At 39.0% G+C, this 17967-nt stretch overlaps 1 protein-coding gene across 1 annotated transcript in view; it reads right to left on the bottom strand.

Annotated features, from left to right (window-relative positions):
* Positions 1–2315: 2315 nt before the first annotated feature.
* The window catches only part of LOC128689698 (nord), a 44417-nt gene continuing 28765 nt past the window's right edge, over positions 2316–17967 (bottom strand). Inside the window, exons 2-5 of the mRNA XM_053778074.2 lie at positions 16145–16455; positions 14928–15501; positions 9134–9273; positions 2316–3390 (exon numbers count right to left, since the gene is read on the bottom strand). Coding sequence (XP_053634049.2) covers positions 2439–3390; positions 9134–9273; positions 14928–15501; positions 16145–16437 — 1959 coding nt within the window. The 5' untranslated portion in view covers positions 16438–16455 and the 3' untranslated portion in view covers positions 2316–2438. The remainder of the gene's footprint in view (positions 3391–9133; positions 9274–14927; positions 15502–16144; positions 16456–17967) is intronic.

Genomic DNA, 17967 nt, shown 5'->3' with positions numbered 1-17967 from the left:
TTAAATATATTTTTTCGTTAGATTCAGAATGATTTTTTGCGAAATTATTGAATACACAAATTTTCGCTTGCCTTATCCGGCAAGAAGAGCGTTGCTGTGCCTATTCGGCACTATTCGGCACGATATACATATATATATATATATATATATATATATATATATATCTATATATATATATATATATATATATATATATATATATATATATATATATATATATATATATAAATATATATATATATATATATATATATATATATATATATATATATATATATCTTATAGTATCTCTGAGACATTAGCATTCCCTGTCACCTGAGACTGCGCTCAGCTTATGCTCATCTCACTTCTCAAGTGTTATAATCTTACTTGTACTGAAGTTGAATTCCAACAGCCACTTGTTTCACCAATCCTAGTTTGTTTAGGTCTGGTTGTAACTTTTCCTTGTCTTCTATGGTTTTTATTCTAATCGTCAATTTCACATCAGTTAACACTAATGTATCGACTGTTGTGCCTTCTGGCATGTGTGTGTGTGTACTCACCTATTTATGGGTGCAGGGGTAGAGTCACAGCTCCTGGCCCCTGTGTGTGTGAGGGGGAGATTGCGCATATGTAGTTCAATATGCAGTACAAGAAACAAGTTTCATATATATTTCTGTTTAGTTACATCATCAGAGGAATGGAATGGACATATCAGTGTAGCAACTGGAAGACTCCGTGCGAACACAGGGATCGCTGGCTTATCCATAATATCTATAACCCAGCGCACATAGACCAGCTAACACGGACCACCGATAACAGGCCAGAAAACACAGACCAACTAACACGGACCAGTGAACATAGACCAGCAAACATGAACTAATGAAAACAGGCAAGCGAACACGGGCCAGTGACCGCGGGCCAGTGACCGCGGGCCAGTGACCGCGGGCCAGTGACCACAGGCCCACGGGGCAGTGACCACGGGCCAGTGACCGCGGGCCAGTGACCACGGGCCAGTGAATCCAGTGAATACAGGTCAACGAACGCGGTCCAACGCAGGAAGAAGCGGCTTGTTGCTTATTGTGTCTTTGCCTCTGGTCAGTCATCTTACACTAAAACCGAGCAACTAACTCCCTTGCAACAATAGCTTGAGAACTGAAATAAAATTATACGAGGCGACGAATGCTATTAATTACGAAGTTTAATTAGTGTAAACTGAAGCCGTCAGCGTTTATTTACGTAAAGTTATCGTGTCTGGATATGCTGATAAACTATCGAAATCTCATTTAAAAAAAATGAAAAAAAATCAGATACAATTAAAAAAAAAAAATCAAGAGAGGAAAAAGGTGCTGTAAATTCACATATCTATAATTTCGACATTTTAAACTAACACAACATTGTTAATGAAGTGAAACATATCGACTCCAGAGAGTGACACGTTCTGACACCCTTCACAAAGTCATACATTACATCATTCTGCAGCGACACATCTCAACGCAGTTGGCAAAGTTTTACATTTCAGCGTTAAGTAAGACACATGTGCAGCAGTTAGGTATCTTCATTCCGAAACGTTTCGCCTACACAGTAGGCTTCTTCAGTCAAGTACGGAAATGTTAGCGGGAGCAGTAGAGATGTGAAGACGATGCAAACAGTCCACCCTTAAAGACGTAGTTTTGAGGTGGTCAGTCTCTCAGAGGGACTGACCACCTGACCACCACTGCTCGTGTTAACATTTCCGTACTCGACTGAAGAAGCCTACAGTGTAAGCAAAACGTTTCGGAATAAAGATACCTAACTGTTGCACATGTGTCTTATCAACTTGACAAATTTCAACACTGTTTACACTGTGACACCTTTTTACACACATTACAAAGTCACTCATAGAGATCTGCAGTTCTTTGCGATTTGTTTCTCTGTAAATCCTCCTCCATATATTATTTTAATGAGTTATCATCACAATTAAGGTAGTCATGATTATTTTGCATATTCCACTGTGCTATAAAAATACTGTATTAGATAATATGATTTAGAGAAAGATATACTAACAAGACTATTCCTTCCCAGAGCTGTCTCTGTGTATTGTCGAATTATAGGTTAATTGATCCCTGTCTTTGTTGTCTCGCAGTGGTGGTGGTGGTGGTGGTGGTGGTGGTGGTGACTGTGGTGGTGGTGGTGGTGATGATGGTTATGATGGTGGTGGTGGTGGTGCTGGTGGTGGTGGTAATGGTGGTGGTGGTAGTGGTGGTGGTGACAGTGGTGGTGGTGGTGGTGGTGATGATGGTTATGATGGTGGTGGTGGTGGTGGTGATGGTGATGGTGGAGATAGTGATGGTGGAGGTGGTGGAGGTGGTGGAGGTGGTGGAGGCGGTGGCGGTTGTGGATTTTGTTGTGATGGCGGTCGTGTTGTTTAGAGTGTGATGATAGTGAGGATGGTAGTGTTTATAGTGAAGGCGGTGGTGCTAAGCGTGACACGCGTGTGTAGTAACGTGTGCGGGGGTAAATGATAGTGTATGTCCCGTAGCGGGGTGGCGCACCACCACCGTGGCGATATACGCCGTTGAAGCCGTGAGGTTAGTTAGCGTGTGCCGCTGGCGGCTCGCGGGCGTGGGAGGACCGCACCACCAGGCCGCATAATGATCCACTCGCCGCAGGGCCGCCGCCCACCCGCACTGTAGTGGCGGCCGAGAGCGCCACTCCTTCCCGCTCGTATCCTCCTGGAGGAGGAGACAGTAGGTTAGAGATCCTGGGGCCGCTGACCACTTGAAGGTCGCGGAGGAGCAGGATACCCGCGCCACCCGCACTCGTGTGTTACGAGGTAGGCGTGGCAGAGGCAGGTCGCGGGCGGCGTGGGCGGCCGCCAAGAGGACTTTATTTGTCGCCCCGGGTGGATAGGTCTTCAGGGTGAGAATAAGAGCCTCGGGTTTTGGTCTTCTGACCACCAGGTGCAAGGCTCCCATTCCTCCCACAGCACTAGCAACTCTATCCCCACTCTGTGACTCCACCCGTAGCCGGAGTTTGGCACCGCATGCCACAGCCATTACGTGCAGGAGATGCTTGCCCTTCCGCGCGCGGAAGCTGGCTTTAACCTTGCCGTTGGCTGATGGCACCAGCTTCAGCACGGACCCAAACTTTAGCCTGGGAACTGTCCTCTTAGGGGTGGCAGGGATGAATCCTCTTCCAAGGGGTGGGCCGGCACCGCCCTCCGCCCATACTACTACATGCAATGGGCGGCGGGGCGGGTGAGGGAGAGTAAACCATGGGCGCTCCGTGCAGCCCAGCGCCACTAGAGACCTCCGACGTTGGCGGTGTGGGCCGTGGTATCGAGTGGGCGGGTTGGCCGCTCGAGCGGCACACAAGGACGGGAATGGGCGGCCTTGGCTGACAGCGAGGCAGTACCCACTGCTGCCACCCCTGCAAGCAAGACCATTAAGATCATTAACATATGTATATCAATGTATACATGTAAAGCTACATACAGAAATGGTTCAAAAATGTACTGAGCACAGCATCATATTTTTTTTATTTATTTATTAACACATCGGCCGATTCCCACCAAGGCAGGGTGGCCCGAAAAAGAAAAACTTTCATCATCATTCACTCCATCACTGTCTTGCCAGAAGGGTGCTTTACACTACAGTTATAAAAATGCAACATTAACACCCCTCCTTCAGAGTGTAGACACTGTACTTCCCATCTCCAGGACTCAAGTCCGGCCTGCCGGTTTCCCTGAATCCCTACATAAATGTGACTTTGCTCACACTCCAACAGCACGTCAAGCATTAAAAACCATTTGTCTCCATTCACTCCTATCAAATATGCTCACGCACGCTTGCTGGAAGTCGAAGCCCCTCGCACGCAAAACCTCCTTTACCCCCTCCCTCCAACCCTTCCTAGCCTGACCCCTACACCACCTTCTCTCCACTACAGATTTATACACTCTCCAAGTCATTCTATTTTGTTCCATTTTCTCTATATGTCCGAACCACCTCAACAGCCCCTCCTCAGCCCTCTGGATAATAGTTTTGGTAATCCCACACCTCCTAATTTCCAAACTACGAATTCTCTGCATTATATTCACACCACACATTGCCCTCAGACACGACATCTCCACTGCCTCCAACCTTCTCCTCGTTGCAACATTAATCACCCATGCTTCACACTCATGCAAGAGTGTTGGTACAACTATACTCTCAAACATTCCCTTCTTTGCTTCCATGGACAAAGTTCTTTGTCTCCACAGACTCCTAAGTGCACCACTCACCTATTTCCCTTCATTAATTCTATAATTCACCTAATCCTTCATAGACTCATCTGCTGATACGTCCACTACTAAATATCTGAATACATTCACCTCCTCCATACTCTCTCCGTCAAATCTGATATTCAGTCTTTCGTCATCTAATCTTTTTGTTATCCTCATAACCTTACTCTTTCCTATATTCACTTTTAATTTCGTTCTTTTACATACCCTACCAAATTCATCCACCAACCTCTAAAACTTCTCTTCACAGTCTCCCAAAAGCACAGTGTCATCACCAAAGAACAACTGTGACAACTCCCACTTTATGTTTGATTCTTTATCTTTTAACTCCACACTTCATGGCAAGACCCTAGCATTCACTTCACTTACAATCCCATCTATAAATATAATGAACAACGACGGTCACATCACACATCCTTGTATAAGGCCTACTTTTACTGGGAAATAATCTCCCTCTCTCCTAAATACTCTAACCTGAGCCTCACTGTCCTCGTAAAAACTATTCACTGCTTTCAGTAACCTACCTCCTATACCATACACCTGCAACATGTGCCACATTGCCCCCTTATCCACCCTGTCATATGCCTTTTCCAGAACTATAAATGCCACTAAAACCTCTTTACCCTTATTTAAATACTGTTCACCTATACGTTTCACAGTAAACGCTTGATCTACACAACCCCTACCTTTCCTAAAGCCTCCTTGTTCATCTGCTATCCTACTCTCCATCTTACTCTTAATTCTTTCAATAATAACTCTACCATACACTTTACCAGGTATACTCAATAGACCTATTCCCCTATAATTCTTGCACTCTCTCTTATCCCCTTTGCCTTTATACAAAAGAACTATGCATGCTCTCTGCCAGTCCCTAGGTACCTTACCCTCTTCCATACATTAATTAAATAATAGCACCAACCACTCCAAAACTATATCCCCACCTGCTTTTAACATTTCTATCTTTATCTCATCAATCCAAGCTGCTTAACCCCCTTTCATTCTCCCCACTGCCTCACAAACTTTCCCCACACTTACAACTGGCTCTTCCTCACCCTTACAAGATATTATTCCTCCTTGCCCTATACACTAAATCACAGCTTCCCTATCTTCATCAACATTTAACAATTCCTCAAAATATTCCCTCCATCTTCCGATACCTCTAGCTCTCCATTTAATAACTCTCCTCTCCCTATTTTTAACTGTCAACTCCATTTGTTGCCTAGGCTTCCTCAACTTATTAATCTCACTCCAAAACTTTTTCTTATTTTCAACAAAATTTGTTGATAACATCTCACCCACTGTCTCATTTGCTCTCGTTTTACACTGCTGCACCACTCTCTTAACCTCTCTTTTTCTTTCCATATACTCCTCCCTCCTTGCATCGCTTGTACTTTGTAAAAACCTCTCATATGCTAACTTTTTCTCACTTACTACTCTCTTTACATCATCATTCCACCAATCGCTCTTCTTCCCTCCCGCACCCACTTTCCTGTAACCACAAACTTCTGCTGAACACTCTAACACTAAATTCTTAATTAAACCTACCCCATAAATCTTCGACCCCATTACGTATACTCTCACTAGCCCATCTATCCTCCAATAGTTGTTTATATCTTACCCTAACTGCCTCCTCTTTAAGTTTTTACACCTCCACCTCTCTCTTACTTGCTGCTTCTATTTTCCTTGTAACTCATCTACCTTTTACTCTCACTGTAGCTACAACTAAAAAGTGATCTGATATATCTGTGGCTCCTCTATAAACATGTACATCCTGAAAGTCTAATCAACAGTCCTTTATCTACCAATACAAAGTCCAACAAACTACTGTCATTACGCCCAACATCATATCTTGTATACTTATTTATCCTCTTTTTCTTAAAATATGTATTTCTTATAACTAAACCCCTTTCTATACAAAGTTTAATCAAAGGGCTCCCGTTATCATTTACACCTGGCACCCCAAACTTACCTACCACACCCTCTCTAAATGTTCCTATACAATATATATATATATATATATATATATATATATATATATATATATATATATATATATATATATATATATATATATATATATATATGTCGTGCCGAATATGTAAAACTGGTCAATTAGCAAGAACTCATTTAAAATTAAGTCTTTTCTAAAATTTTCTCTTATACGTTTAAAGATATATTTTTTTCATTAATGATAATGTAAAGATTTATAATTTTGCACGAAAAGAATCTTAGAAAACTTACCTAACCTTATTATAACAAGAACAACTTATTTTCGCCTAACCCAACTAAATATATTTAAGATACGTTTACAATAATTTAATACTAAACAAACACAGTGGAATATATATTTTTCGTCAGGTTCTGAATGATTTTGGCTAAATTATTGCATACACAAATTTTAACTTGTCTTATATGGCAAGATGAGTGTTGCTATTTAAGCCAAAATCGCAAGTTCTGCCTATTCGGCACGACATATATATATATATATATATATATATATATATATATATATATATATATATATATATATATATATATATATATATATATATATATATATATATATATATATATATATATATATATATATATATATATATATATATATATATATATATATATAGTACTATAAAAACAATTAAAATTGGCGTGTCGATTATTAATTATCCCAACAAAGAGAAAAATTTATTGTTTTTTAGAATATTTGGTCCGATCGGCTTCAAACTTTTCATGCTAGTAACTAGAAAGGAAGGTTCTTGCTCCTTCAACAGTTCCTGGGGCGACCATTACCCCTCCTTCTACCCTCCTCCTCCCAGAGAATTTATTATTATTGTTATTATTATTATTATTATTATTATTATTATTATTATTAATATTATTATTATTATTATTATTATTATTATTATTATTATTATTATTATTATTTATATTTATATAGCCACATATCAGTTATAAGAAAAGTATTTTTATAAATACCTCTATTTAATTTACAGTATTTACAGGAAAATCATTAATAACTGATTCTGATCTCTTTACCATCCAGGCAATAAGTTAATGAAGCATTCAACTATTAAGTTACTCTCATATTTTTTTATTATAGTTATTAAAGATTCGCCGGTATTCTCCCGGCCCGGGCCTTTTCCAAGTGGTGGCCCGGCCTTGGCTCCCTCTCTAGGGAGTGTCTGAGACCTAAGTCTCCCATGGGAGGAGGCACAAGTACCTCCTCATCTTAGGGACCAACTGTCCCCAGGCCTAGCTTCTCGTAGGGAGAAGCTAGGCCTCTCTGGTCTGCCATCTCCGCCCAAAGGGGGATAATGGGAATGACAGTCTTGTGAGCTGAAAGCTCACAAGACTGTTACAGCAAGAAAGTCGTCCCTCAGTGTTTTATGTAAAAAATCTATTTCAGATCATCAGCTTGAATCACCTGAGTCTGTATCGCATGATAGTTTTTTGTTTGCCGAGGGATGCACTAGGCATAATAAAACAAAAGCCAAGGGTTTGTTTTGTTCTTTTTTCAGCAGTTGACGAAACCAGTTATTTTCACATGTAGAAAACTATGCCACAGAACAGGTGAGACTCGAACCCATGGCAGGAAAATCATAAAACTCGCAGGTTCCACCCATTATATGATTTGTTTACAATCGTGTTATTACTGTTTCGTGAGTCTTGAAAACTCTGTGTCAACTTTTCAGCACAAGCTTAAGTTGTTTCAAGCTATAACTCTAGCTAGGAGAACTAGGCTAATATCATACATAAAAATATGCTTAATGAGCACAGTGTAACTCGCTAAGCTGAAAACAACGTAAGTACGATTAGGATTCTTCATTATATAATTAGGATTCTTCATTACATAATTAGGATTCTTCATTACATAATTAGGATTCTTCATTACATAATTTCTTACAAATTCTTGCCTCAAATTCAGACTCCATAGTTGTATGAAAACCCGCTGATTATGTATACTTGTTTATCTCCGCTCTCATCTACGAGCAAGCAGATGAATCTGAACAAGTCAAAGATTCAGACACTACAATAACAACACACTAACCATGGAACAGGTGGGGGTTTGAACCCATGGGGAGTGAGTCGTACAACTTACTACATCTCATTCTCCTCCCTGACGCTGAGTCACCTTGACACGTGTGTGTGTGTGTGTGTGTGTGTGTGTGTGTGTGTGTGTGTGTGTGTGTGTGTGTGTGTGTGTGTCTGTGTGGTGTGGCCTGAGCAGTTTCAGCCTAGAAGTGGAGCCTCTTTTCTGGGAGGAGTGCCACTCTCCGTAACAGGTGCTTACCTAAGAACCCAGCATCATTTCCAACGTAAATGGTAATGGTATTTTCACTTTCGTCTAAATCTGATGACACTTGTGCCCAATGACAAGGAAGCATAAAGGCTGTACATATATGGTCTAGAAAACGGTTTTCTTCTCTGCATAAGTTCATTCAGGTATAGGTACGCATAAATACAGTCACATAAATAATCATACATAACAGCATATGTGTAGATTACCCAGGATAACCCAAAGAAAGTCAGACAAAGTGATTTATTTCCACTGGGATCCTTGTCATTCTTACTATTTAAACCTTAAAAGCTAAAACAGCTGAAGTAAGCCAGTTTGAAAAGCATTAACAATAGAAGGAGATATACCAGGAATAAGGTAAACTGAGTTATTTACATTAACATTAAAGAGACCATTAGATCACAGTAAAAGTTCATTATTTTCAATCTATATAAAACAAATCTTGTGTTAAAATCGAACACAAAATTACTTGCAATACCATCAATAAAATTTATATATAATTGATATATAAAGCACATAAAACAAATTAAAAATATTTTGTCTTTAAGGACACAAACTGTGCTACCAATTATTTTAGCATTGTGTGAACTCTTCACCTGCTGGTCCATCTGAGAGTGACGGCCTTGCCCGTGGGCGTGGGTGTGCGGGTGACGGTGATGTGGGTGGTGGGTGGGGCAGGCAGCCAGCTGGTGGAGGCTTGAACGTGCACGTGGGTAGAGCCGCCCCTCCCCTCCAGCTGATATGTAAACAGAGAATTCACCTTACGTCAGTGTAGTGGCGAGCATGTTAGGAGTAGCAGTGGGGGAGGAGTCACATATAAATTATACTCCATAATGAACGTATAAATAATTTTAAAGCAAACTTTATACATACTAATGTATATGTATATATATATATATATATATATATATATATATATATATATATATATATATATACATATATATATATATATATATATATATATATATATATATATATATATATATATTTATTTATTATCACACTGGCCGATTCCCACCAGGGCAGGGTGGCCCGAAAAAGAAAAACTTTCACCATCATTCACTCCGTCACTGTCTTGCCAGAAGGGTGCTTTACACTACAGTTTTTAAACTGCAACATTAACACCCCTCCTTCAGAGTGCAGGCACTGTACTTCCCATCTCCAGGACTCAAGTCCGGCCTGCCGGTTTCCCTGAACCCCTTCATAAATGTTACTTTGCTCACACTCGAACAGCACGTCAAGTATTAAAAACCATTTGTCTCCATTCACTCCTATCAAACACGCTCACGCATGCCTGCTGGAAGTCCAAGCCCCCTCGCACACAAAACCTCCTTTACCCCCTCCCACCAACCTTTCCTAGGCCGACCCCTACCCCGCCTTCCTTCCACTACAGACTGATACACTCTTGAAGTCATTCTGTTTCGCTCCATTCTCTCTACATGTCCGAACCACCTCAACAACCCTTCCTCAGCCCTCTGGACAACAGTTTTGGTAATCCATATATATATATATATATATATATATATATATATATATATATATATATATATATATATATATATATATATATATATATATATATATATATATATGTATGTATATATATATATATATATATATATATATATATATATATATATATATATATATATATATATATATATATATATATATATATATACATACATACATACATTTATATATATATATATATATATATATATATATTATATATATATATATACATTATATATATATTTTTTTTTTATTATCACACTGGCCGATTCCCACCAAGGCAGGGTGGCCCGAAAAAGAAAAACTTTCACCATCATTCACTCCATCACTGTCTTGCCAGAAGGGTGCTTTACACAACAGTTTTTAAACTGCAACATTAACACCCCTCCTTCAGAGTGCAGGCACTGTACTTCCCATCTCCAGGACTCAAGTCCGGCCTGCCGGTTTCCCTGAATCCCTTCATAAATGTTACTTTGCTCACACTCCAACAGCACGTCAAGTATTAAAAACCATTTGTCTCCATTCACTCCTATCAAACACGCTCACGCATGCCTGCTGGAAGTCCAAGCCCCTCGCACACAAAACCTCCTTTACCCCCTCTCTCCAACCCTTCCTAGGCCGACCCCTACCCCGCCTTCCTTCCACTACAGACTGATACACTCTTGAAGTTATTCTGTTTCGCTCCATTCTCTCTACATGTCCGAACCACCTCAACAACCCTTCCTCAGCCCTCTGGACAACAGTTTTGGTAATCCCGCACCTCCTCCTAACTTCCAAACTACGAATTCTCTGCATTATATTCACACCACACATTGCCCTCAGACATGACATCTCCACTGCCTCCAGCCTTCTCCTCGCTGCAACATTCATCACCCATGCTTCACACCCATATAAGAGCGTTGGTAAAACTATACTCTCATACATTCCCCTCTTTGCCTCCAAGGACAAAGTTCTCTGTCTCCACAGACTCCTAAGTGCACCACTCACTCTTTTTCCCTCATCAATTCTATGATTCACCTCATCTTTCATAGACCCATCCGCTGACACGTCCACTCCCAAATATCTGAATACGTTCACCTCCTCCATACTCTCTCCCTCCAATCTGATATTCAATCTTTCATCACCTAATCTTTTTGTTATCCTCATAACCTTACTCTTTCCTGTATTCACCTTTAATTTTCTTCTTTTGCACACCCTACCAAATTCATCCACCAATCTCTGCAGCTTCTCTTCAGAATCTCCCAAGAGCACAGTGTCATCAGCAAAGAGCAGCTGTGACAACTCCCACCCTGTGTGTGATTCTTTATCTTTTAACTCCACGCCTCTTGCCAAGACCCTCGCATTTACTTCTCTTACAACCCCATCTATAAATATATTAAACAACCACGGTGACATCACACATCCTTGTCTAAGGCCTACTTTTACTGGGAAAAAATTTCCCTCTTTTCTACATACTCTAACTTGAGCCTCACTATCCTCGTAAAAACTCTTCACTGCTTTCAGTAACCTACCTCCTACACCATACACTTGCAACATCTGCCACATTGCCCCCCTATCCACCCTGTCATACGCTTTTTCCAAATCCATAAATGCCACAAAGACCTCTTTAGCCTTATCTAAATACTGTTCACTTATATGTTTCACTGTAAACACCTGGTCCACACACCCCCTACCTTTCCTAAAGCCTCCTTGTTCATCTGCTATCCTATTCTCCGTCTTACTCTTAATTCTTTCAATTATAACTCTACCATACACTTTACCAGGTACACTCAACAGACTTATCCCCCTATAATTTTTGCACTCTCTTTTATCCCCTTTGCCTTTATACAAAGGAACTATGCATGCTCTCTGCCAATCCCTAGGTACCTTACCCTCTTCCATACATTTATTAAATAATTGCACCAACCACTCCAAAACTATATCCCCACCTGCTTTTAACATTTCTATCTTTATCCCATCAATCCCGGCTGCCTTACCCCCTTTCATTTTACCTACTGCCTCACGAACTTCCCCCACACTCACAACTGGCTCTTCCTCACTCCTACAAGATGTTATTCCTCCTTGCCCTATACACGAAATCACAGCTTCCCTATCTTCATCAACATTTAACAATTCCTCAAAATATTCCCTCCATCTTCCCAATACCTCTAACTCTCCATTTAATAACTCTCCTCTCCTATTTTTAACTGACAAATCCATTTGTTCTCTAGGCTTCCTTAACTTGTTAATCTCACTCCAAAACTTTTTCTTATTTTCAACAAAATTTGTTGATAACAGCTCACCCACTCTCTCATTTGCTCTCTTTTTACATTGCTTCACCACTCTCTTAACCTCTCTCTTTTTCTCCATATACTCTTCCCTCCTTGCATCACTTCTACTTTGTAAAAACTTCTCATATGCTAACTTTTTCTCCCTTACTACTCTCTTTACATCATCATTCCACCAATCGCTCCTCTTCCCTCCTGCACCCACTTTCCTGTAACCACAAACTTCTGCTGAACACTCTAACACTACATTTTTAAACCTACCCCATTCCTCTTCGACCCCATTGCCTATGCTCTCATTAGCCCATCTATCCTCCAATAGCTGTTTATATCTTACCCTAACTGCCTCCTCTTTTAGTTTATAAACCTTCACCTCTCTCTTCCCTGATGCTTCTATTCTCCTTGTATCCCATCTACCTTTTACTCTCAGTGTAGCTACAACTAGAAAGTGATCTGATATATCTGTGGCCCCTCGATAAACATGTACATCCTGAAGTCTACTCAACAGTCTTTTATCTACCAATACATAATCCAACAAACTACTGTCATTTCGCCCTACATCATATCGTGTATACTTATTTATCCTCTTTTTCTTAAAATATGTATTACCTATAACTAAACCCCTTTCTATACAAAGTTCAATCAAAGGGCTCCCATTATCATTTACACCTGGCACCCCAAACTTACCTACCACACCCTCTCTAAAAGTTTCTCCTACTTTAGCATTCAGGTCCCCTACCACAATTACTCTATGTATATATATATATATATATATATATATATATATATATATATATATATATATATATACATACATACATATTATATATATATATATATATATATATATATATATATATATATATATATATATATATATATATATATATATATATATAAATGTATATATTCAATTGTTTCACTCAACTTTGATAATACCGAGAGCAAGTCGATAGCTGAGGGGATAAATGTGTACGTCGTAAGTATCGTAATGCTCATTGAACCGGAGACTCTGAGAGGAGTCTGACGCATTCGAGTAACGTAACCTTTTCAGTAGAATACGAGTTTATTGTTACTGTTATTATTATTGTAATAAAATAATAATAATAATAATAATAACAATAATAATAATAATAATATTATTATTATTATTATTATTATTATTATTATTATTATTATTATTATTATTATTATTATTATTATTATTATTATGTAAAAGGCTAAACCCTCGTGAGTCATTCAACTCAGGTTTTGGGAGAGACCAGCTTTCATTTGATAATCTTAAGTCAACAGACTAGATACAAAGGAAGTCCTGCCCCCACTGGCATGCAAATTAGAATGATGGTCCATATCAATCAAGCTCCTGATCTCTGCGTGGGTTTTCCAGCCGGTGGCGCCCACATTAACAGCCAAATCCAGAAGAGATGTGAGGTAACAAAAGAATAAGAATCTAATATAAACCGTCAGTCGCCTTGATTGAGAATTCCTTTAAGGGATTCTTTATTTTTAACCACGGAGAGACACGGATGAATTTTACATCATGCAGGGATCAGTCTATTCATCGGCTGCGGGGAAGTGGTGATGGGTAAGGAAGTGGTGATGGGTAAGGAAGTGGTGATGGGTAAGGAAGTGGTGATGGGCAGAGTAGATAGTGACGGTTCCAAGGGAGGTTAATTGCGGTCTAAAACCTCCCTAAAATTCCAGCAGCCCCCTCAGAAAAAAATAATATTTGTAAGGCTGCTTCAAAACAAATTCCCGGACTCCCCTTTCAAAAAGGTTGTCATTTTATCCCCTCCTACTCAAAACTTATGGAGCCGCCCGTAAGGGGGGGATCAAGGAAGGGGTTATGAGTAGCAAGGATATGGCGAGTGAGCCTGTACACACCCCTACACAAATCATGATAATTTATTGCGCTCTTGTGAGGTACCTACGCAGGATGCATAATTTTGTGTGAATACCCTACTGTGTCGACGTGTATTTACGAGTACCTCGGAGACATTCCCTCCTCTCCCCCCCAATATAAAATCAGCTAATTTATGGCATTTCTCATTATCTTATATATATTCTGTGTTACGTAATATTTCAAGCTCTTTTCACAGAGATTTTTTTTTTTATTTTGAAAAGGAGGTAAGGTTTTGACCTTTGGCACTGAAGCAACAAGGTAATGTTTCTCAGAAAGTAAAACTTAATAAACCTTTATTTGAATTTATGTAACGAAGAAATTGTTTTTTAAATCCATCTACTTATATAATGTACTATTACTGCTACTTCTACTACAACAAAAACTGCTACAACTACTACTACTACGATTATTATTATTATTATTATTGTTATTATTATTATTATTATTATTATTATTATTATTATTATTATTATTATTATTATTATTATTATTATTATTATTATTATTACTATTATTATTATTATTATAAGGAAGTGTAAAACCCGCAAAGGTTATGTAGTGCCTGGGAAATCTGAAGTTATAGTGCATGATCCCAGGAAGAAGGAAACAGCTCATATTCCTTACATCAAGAGTCTTTAACCGGTATCAAAGCTCCCCTCCTGAAGAGACTCTACAAAGTTTCGACACTATGTATTTCTTCCTTACCTGCAACACATAGAGCCCTGGAGCCGCTGTCCTCTGTTTGTACTGATGGGTATCGTGACCTTCGTACTCTTTTAATAACATTTCTCTTTCCTGTGTTTCATCTTCCTTTTTTTTTCCTGTCTTACGTGAACCGCTGGCACCTCCTATGTCAACTCTCACTCTTCTGGAGCCATTTGTTTTCTTCGTCTTGCCTCTGCTATTTTTATGTTTTCTTCCCATGTTCGTTTTACTTATACTTCTAGATACAGGTTCTGAATAGCCTAACAGTGGAACTGTTTTGTTGCTCAATGGACTCGAAGTCTCGGAAGCAGCGTCGTGAAGTTCACTAAACCAGTTTCTCACGCTAGAGTGAAGGCTTCCATCATTTTGCTCACTGGGGCTTTGAGTCCTGTTTGGATCCTCTGTGGCATTAAAAATTGATGAATCGAGTTTTACGGCAGTGTCGTAAGAGGTTGTAATGGAGGCTGAAGACATAAGAGTATGAGGACGCAGAGAGAGTCTCCAGAAGAGAGGAGAATCGCAGGGAGTGATGGTGATAGTGAGAGGACCTCGGACCCCGAAAGGAAACACCAACCTGAAGAAGAAGCCCAAGAGATGAATGAAATTTATCAATAACAATTCCGTGACATAGGGTTGTGAATTATTTATTGCAATGCAGTGATAATAATATTGTTTAGCGTTTCCTTGAATGTAACAACATTATTACCTGACAATGTTCTGATATTAAATATTATTGGCTAATGTTTTAGTATTTAGCTCCCTATATTATATAAATTAACGTCTACATGTTTAGTATTGTATATTATGAGCTCTTGTTCATGCATTTAATTTTGTAAAGTATTAAACTATGTTCATATATACAGTATCGAGGATGGAAATGTCATAGACAATATTCAAGAAATCAGAATAAAAAGTGCAGTGTCAATGTGTAAAATGAACTAGTCATGATTAAGATACACCAGAGTGTACCAGCCATGAGTAAGTTACACCAAAATGCACCAGTCATGATTATTAAGTTACACCAGAATGTACCAGCCATGATTAAGTTACACCAGACTGTATCAGTCATGATTAAGTTACATCAGAATGCTCATTATAATCCTAAGTTATAAAATGTTTAGTCATACTAGATAACTCCTAATCACCTTAGATAACACTAAGTTCCAAGTGAATATTTGTGCGTCACGAAAACCCAAGCCAAAATGATTATCTTTTACCTCTTCGCGTCTCCTTGCAGGAGATAAATAGACACCTGGTGGCCATTAGCAAGGACCTTCAAGTCGTAGGCTCTATCCTCCTCCAGCAACTTCTCCCTCAAGATGTAAGATAAAGTTTTCGGGTAAGGTGTTGATGATTCGGCAGTGAAGTTGTATGGATGGATGTAGAGCTCAGTGGTGGGCAGAGGGATGTTATTGTAGAAGTGGGCGGTGTTGACGTCCTCAGCTGAGATACACGACAGGAATACTGGGCAAATCAAGATGAGAACGAGAGGATCCACTCTTGTCGCCATGACATATCCACATTCAGTCTGAAATAGCGGAAGATGTTTCATGGAAGAATCACGTGATATAGAAAAAATATATAATAATGAGGAATATGAAACCTTGGCTAGTGAAACCCGACAGAGCAAAATGTTGTCATAATGCAAGCTAGTATGGCAGCTTGTCCTTGGCAACACTTAGAACACTTGTCTGGAACTCAGAGTTTGTCTTCAGATCCGTGTGAGCTGGGGCGAGGGAAGGAATTTTAGTAAGGTAGAGGAAATATTTGAGTTTGAAACTGAGGTCAGAGTTACATAAACAAATTTCTGAATTAGAAGTCATTAAAAATCCTGAGATGGAATTACCAGAAAAATCTAAAATACATGAAAAACATTATAGTAATAAAATTAATAATAATTAGAATAATAATAATAATATTAATAATAATAATAATAATAATAATAATAATAATAATAATAATAATAATAATAATAATTTTGATAATAGCAATTAAAATGAAAATAAAACTGATGAATATAATTTGCTCACAAAAATGTGTACAATAGCGTTAAAAACACTTGAAAAACCCATCCTAGAAAGCATACCAGTTCAGGTTTCACGTCTTCGTTAAAAGTGACTATAACCTGTGAAGACTGATGCAGCCACAGGGTACATACCCTGAGGAGGGCATTTCTCTCAGCGTATATCTTGAGTTTACTTTAATCCCTAATTCAGGAACATAAATATTCTTCTCTGGTGGTGATAACTTTCGAAATCCTAAATGGCGTTGCTCCTAACGTTGAAAAAACATGCGCCTCGCAATTCGACGACGGCACAGAGAAAATCTGAAGTGTGTATTCGCAGGTTTTAGCGATTCTATGTGTAAAATGATGTGTTAGTTGTCCTCCCGTTAAAGCATGAGCAGTCTAAATGGCCCTCTTGTACTTTAAATTGATCCTCTTGTATTTTAAACCTTATTAACCAACATCGAGGAAGATTTTTCCGATCATCAGTTCATTGCTGAATTGGTAGATACATGTTGTTTATTAAATGATATTTCATAGACCAGAAATTAGCATTACTGTCTGAAAAAGGGAGTTTTCATTGTTCATGAGGGATTGAGGAAACACTTACTATAGGTCATGGTTTAACCTTAATATTCCACGGACAAATCTAAATTTGCGTAATTGCAAAGTTTTGAAATAGTGATCTAAGATGGATATTTGACCTAGAGGTAAGGACAGCGCTGAGCATAATACAAGAGGCACACACCAGCCAAGTAACCACGGCGGCGAATGCCCGGCTTTCGAACATTAAAACGGCATTCATGAACCCAATGAAGAAAAGAAACGTTTACAGAGGAGGTTTTTAATGCAACCTCGTTTATCTCTGCAGAACGGGAAACGTTGTCGCAATAGAAGCATGTTCTGAAATGTGTCTTTTTCTTTACTATTTTAGGCAGCACTCCACTTGGATTCAGGAATTTCAACAGTCTTTCGAGACCCTGTATATGGCATACGTCAGATCTGTCATAGAGTATGTAGCACCCGCATGAAGCC

Source organism: Cherax quadricarinatus, chromosome 22, assembly GCF_038502225.1.
Source record: "Cherax quadricarinatus isolate ZL_2023a chromosome 22, ASM3850222v1, whole genome shotgun sequence".
Lineage (NCBI taxonomy): Eukaryota > Metazoa > Arthropoda > Malacostraca > Decapoda > Parastacidae > Cherax > Cherax quadricarinatus.
This window is presented reverse-complemented; position numbering and strand designations above follow the sequence as displayed.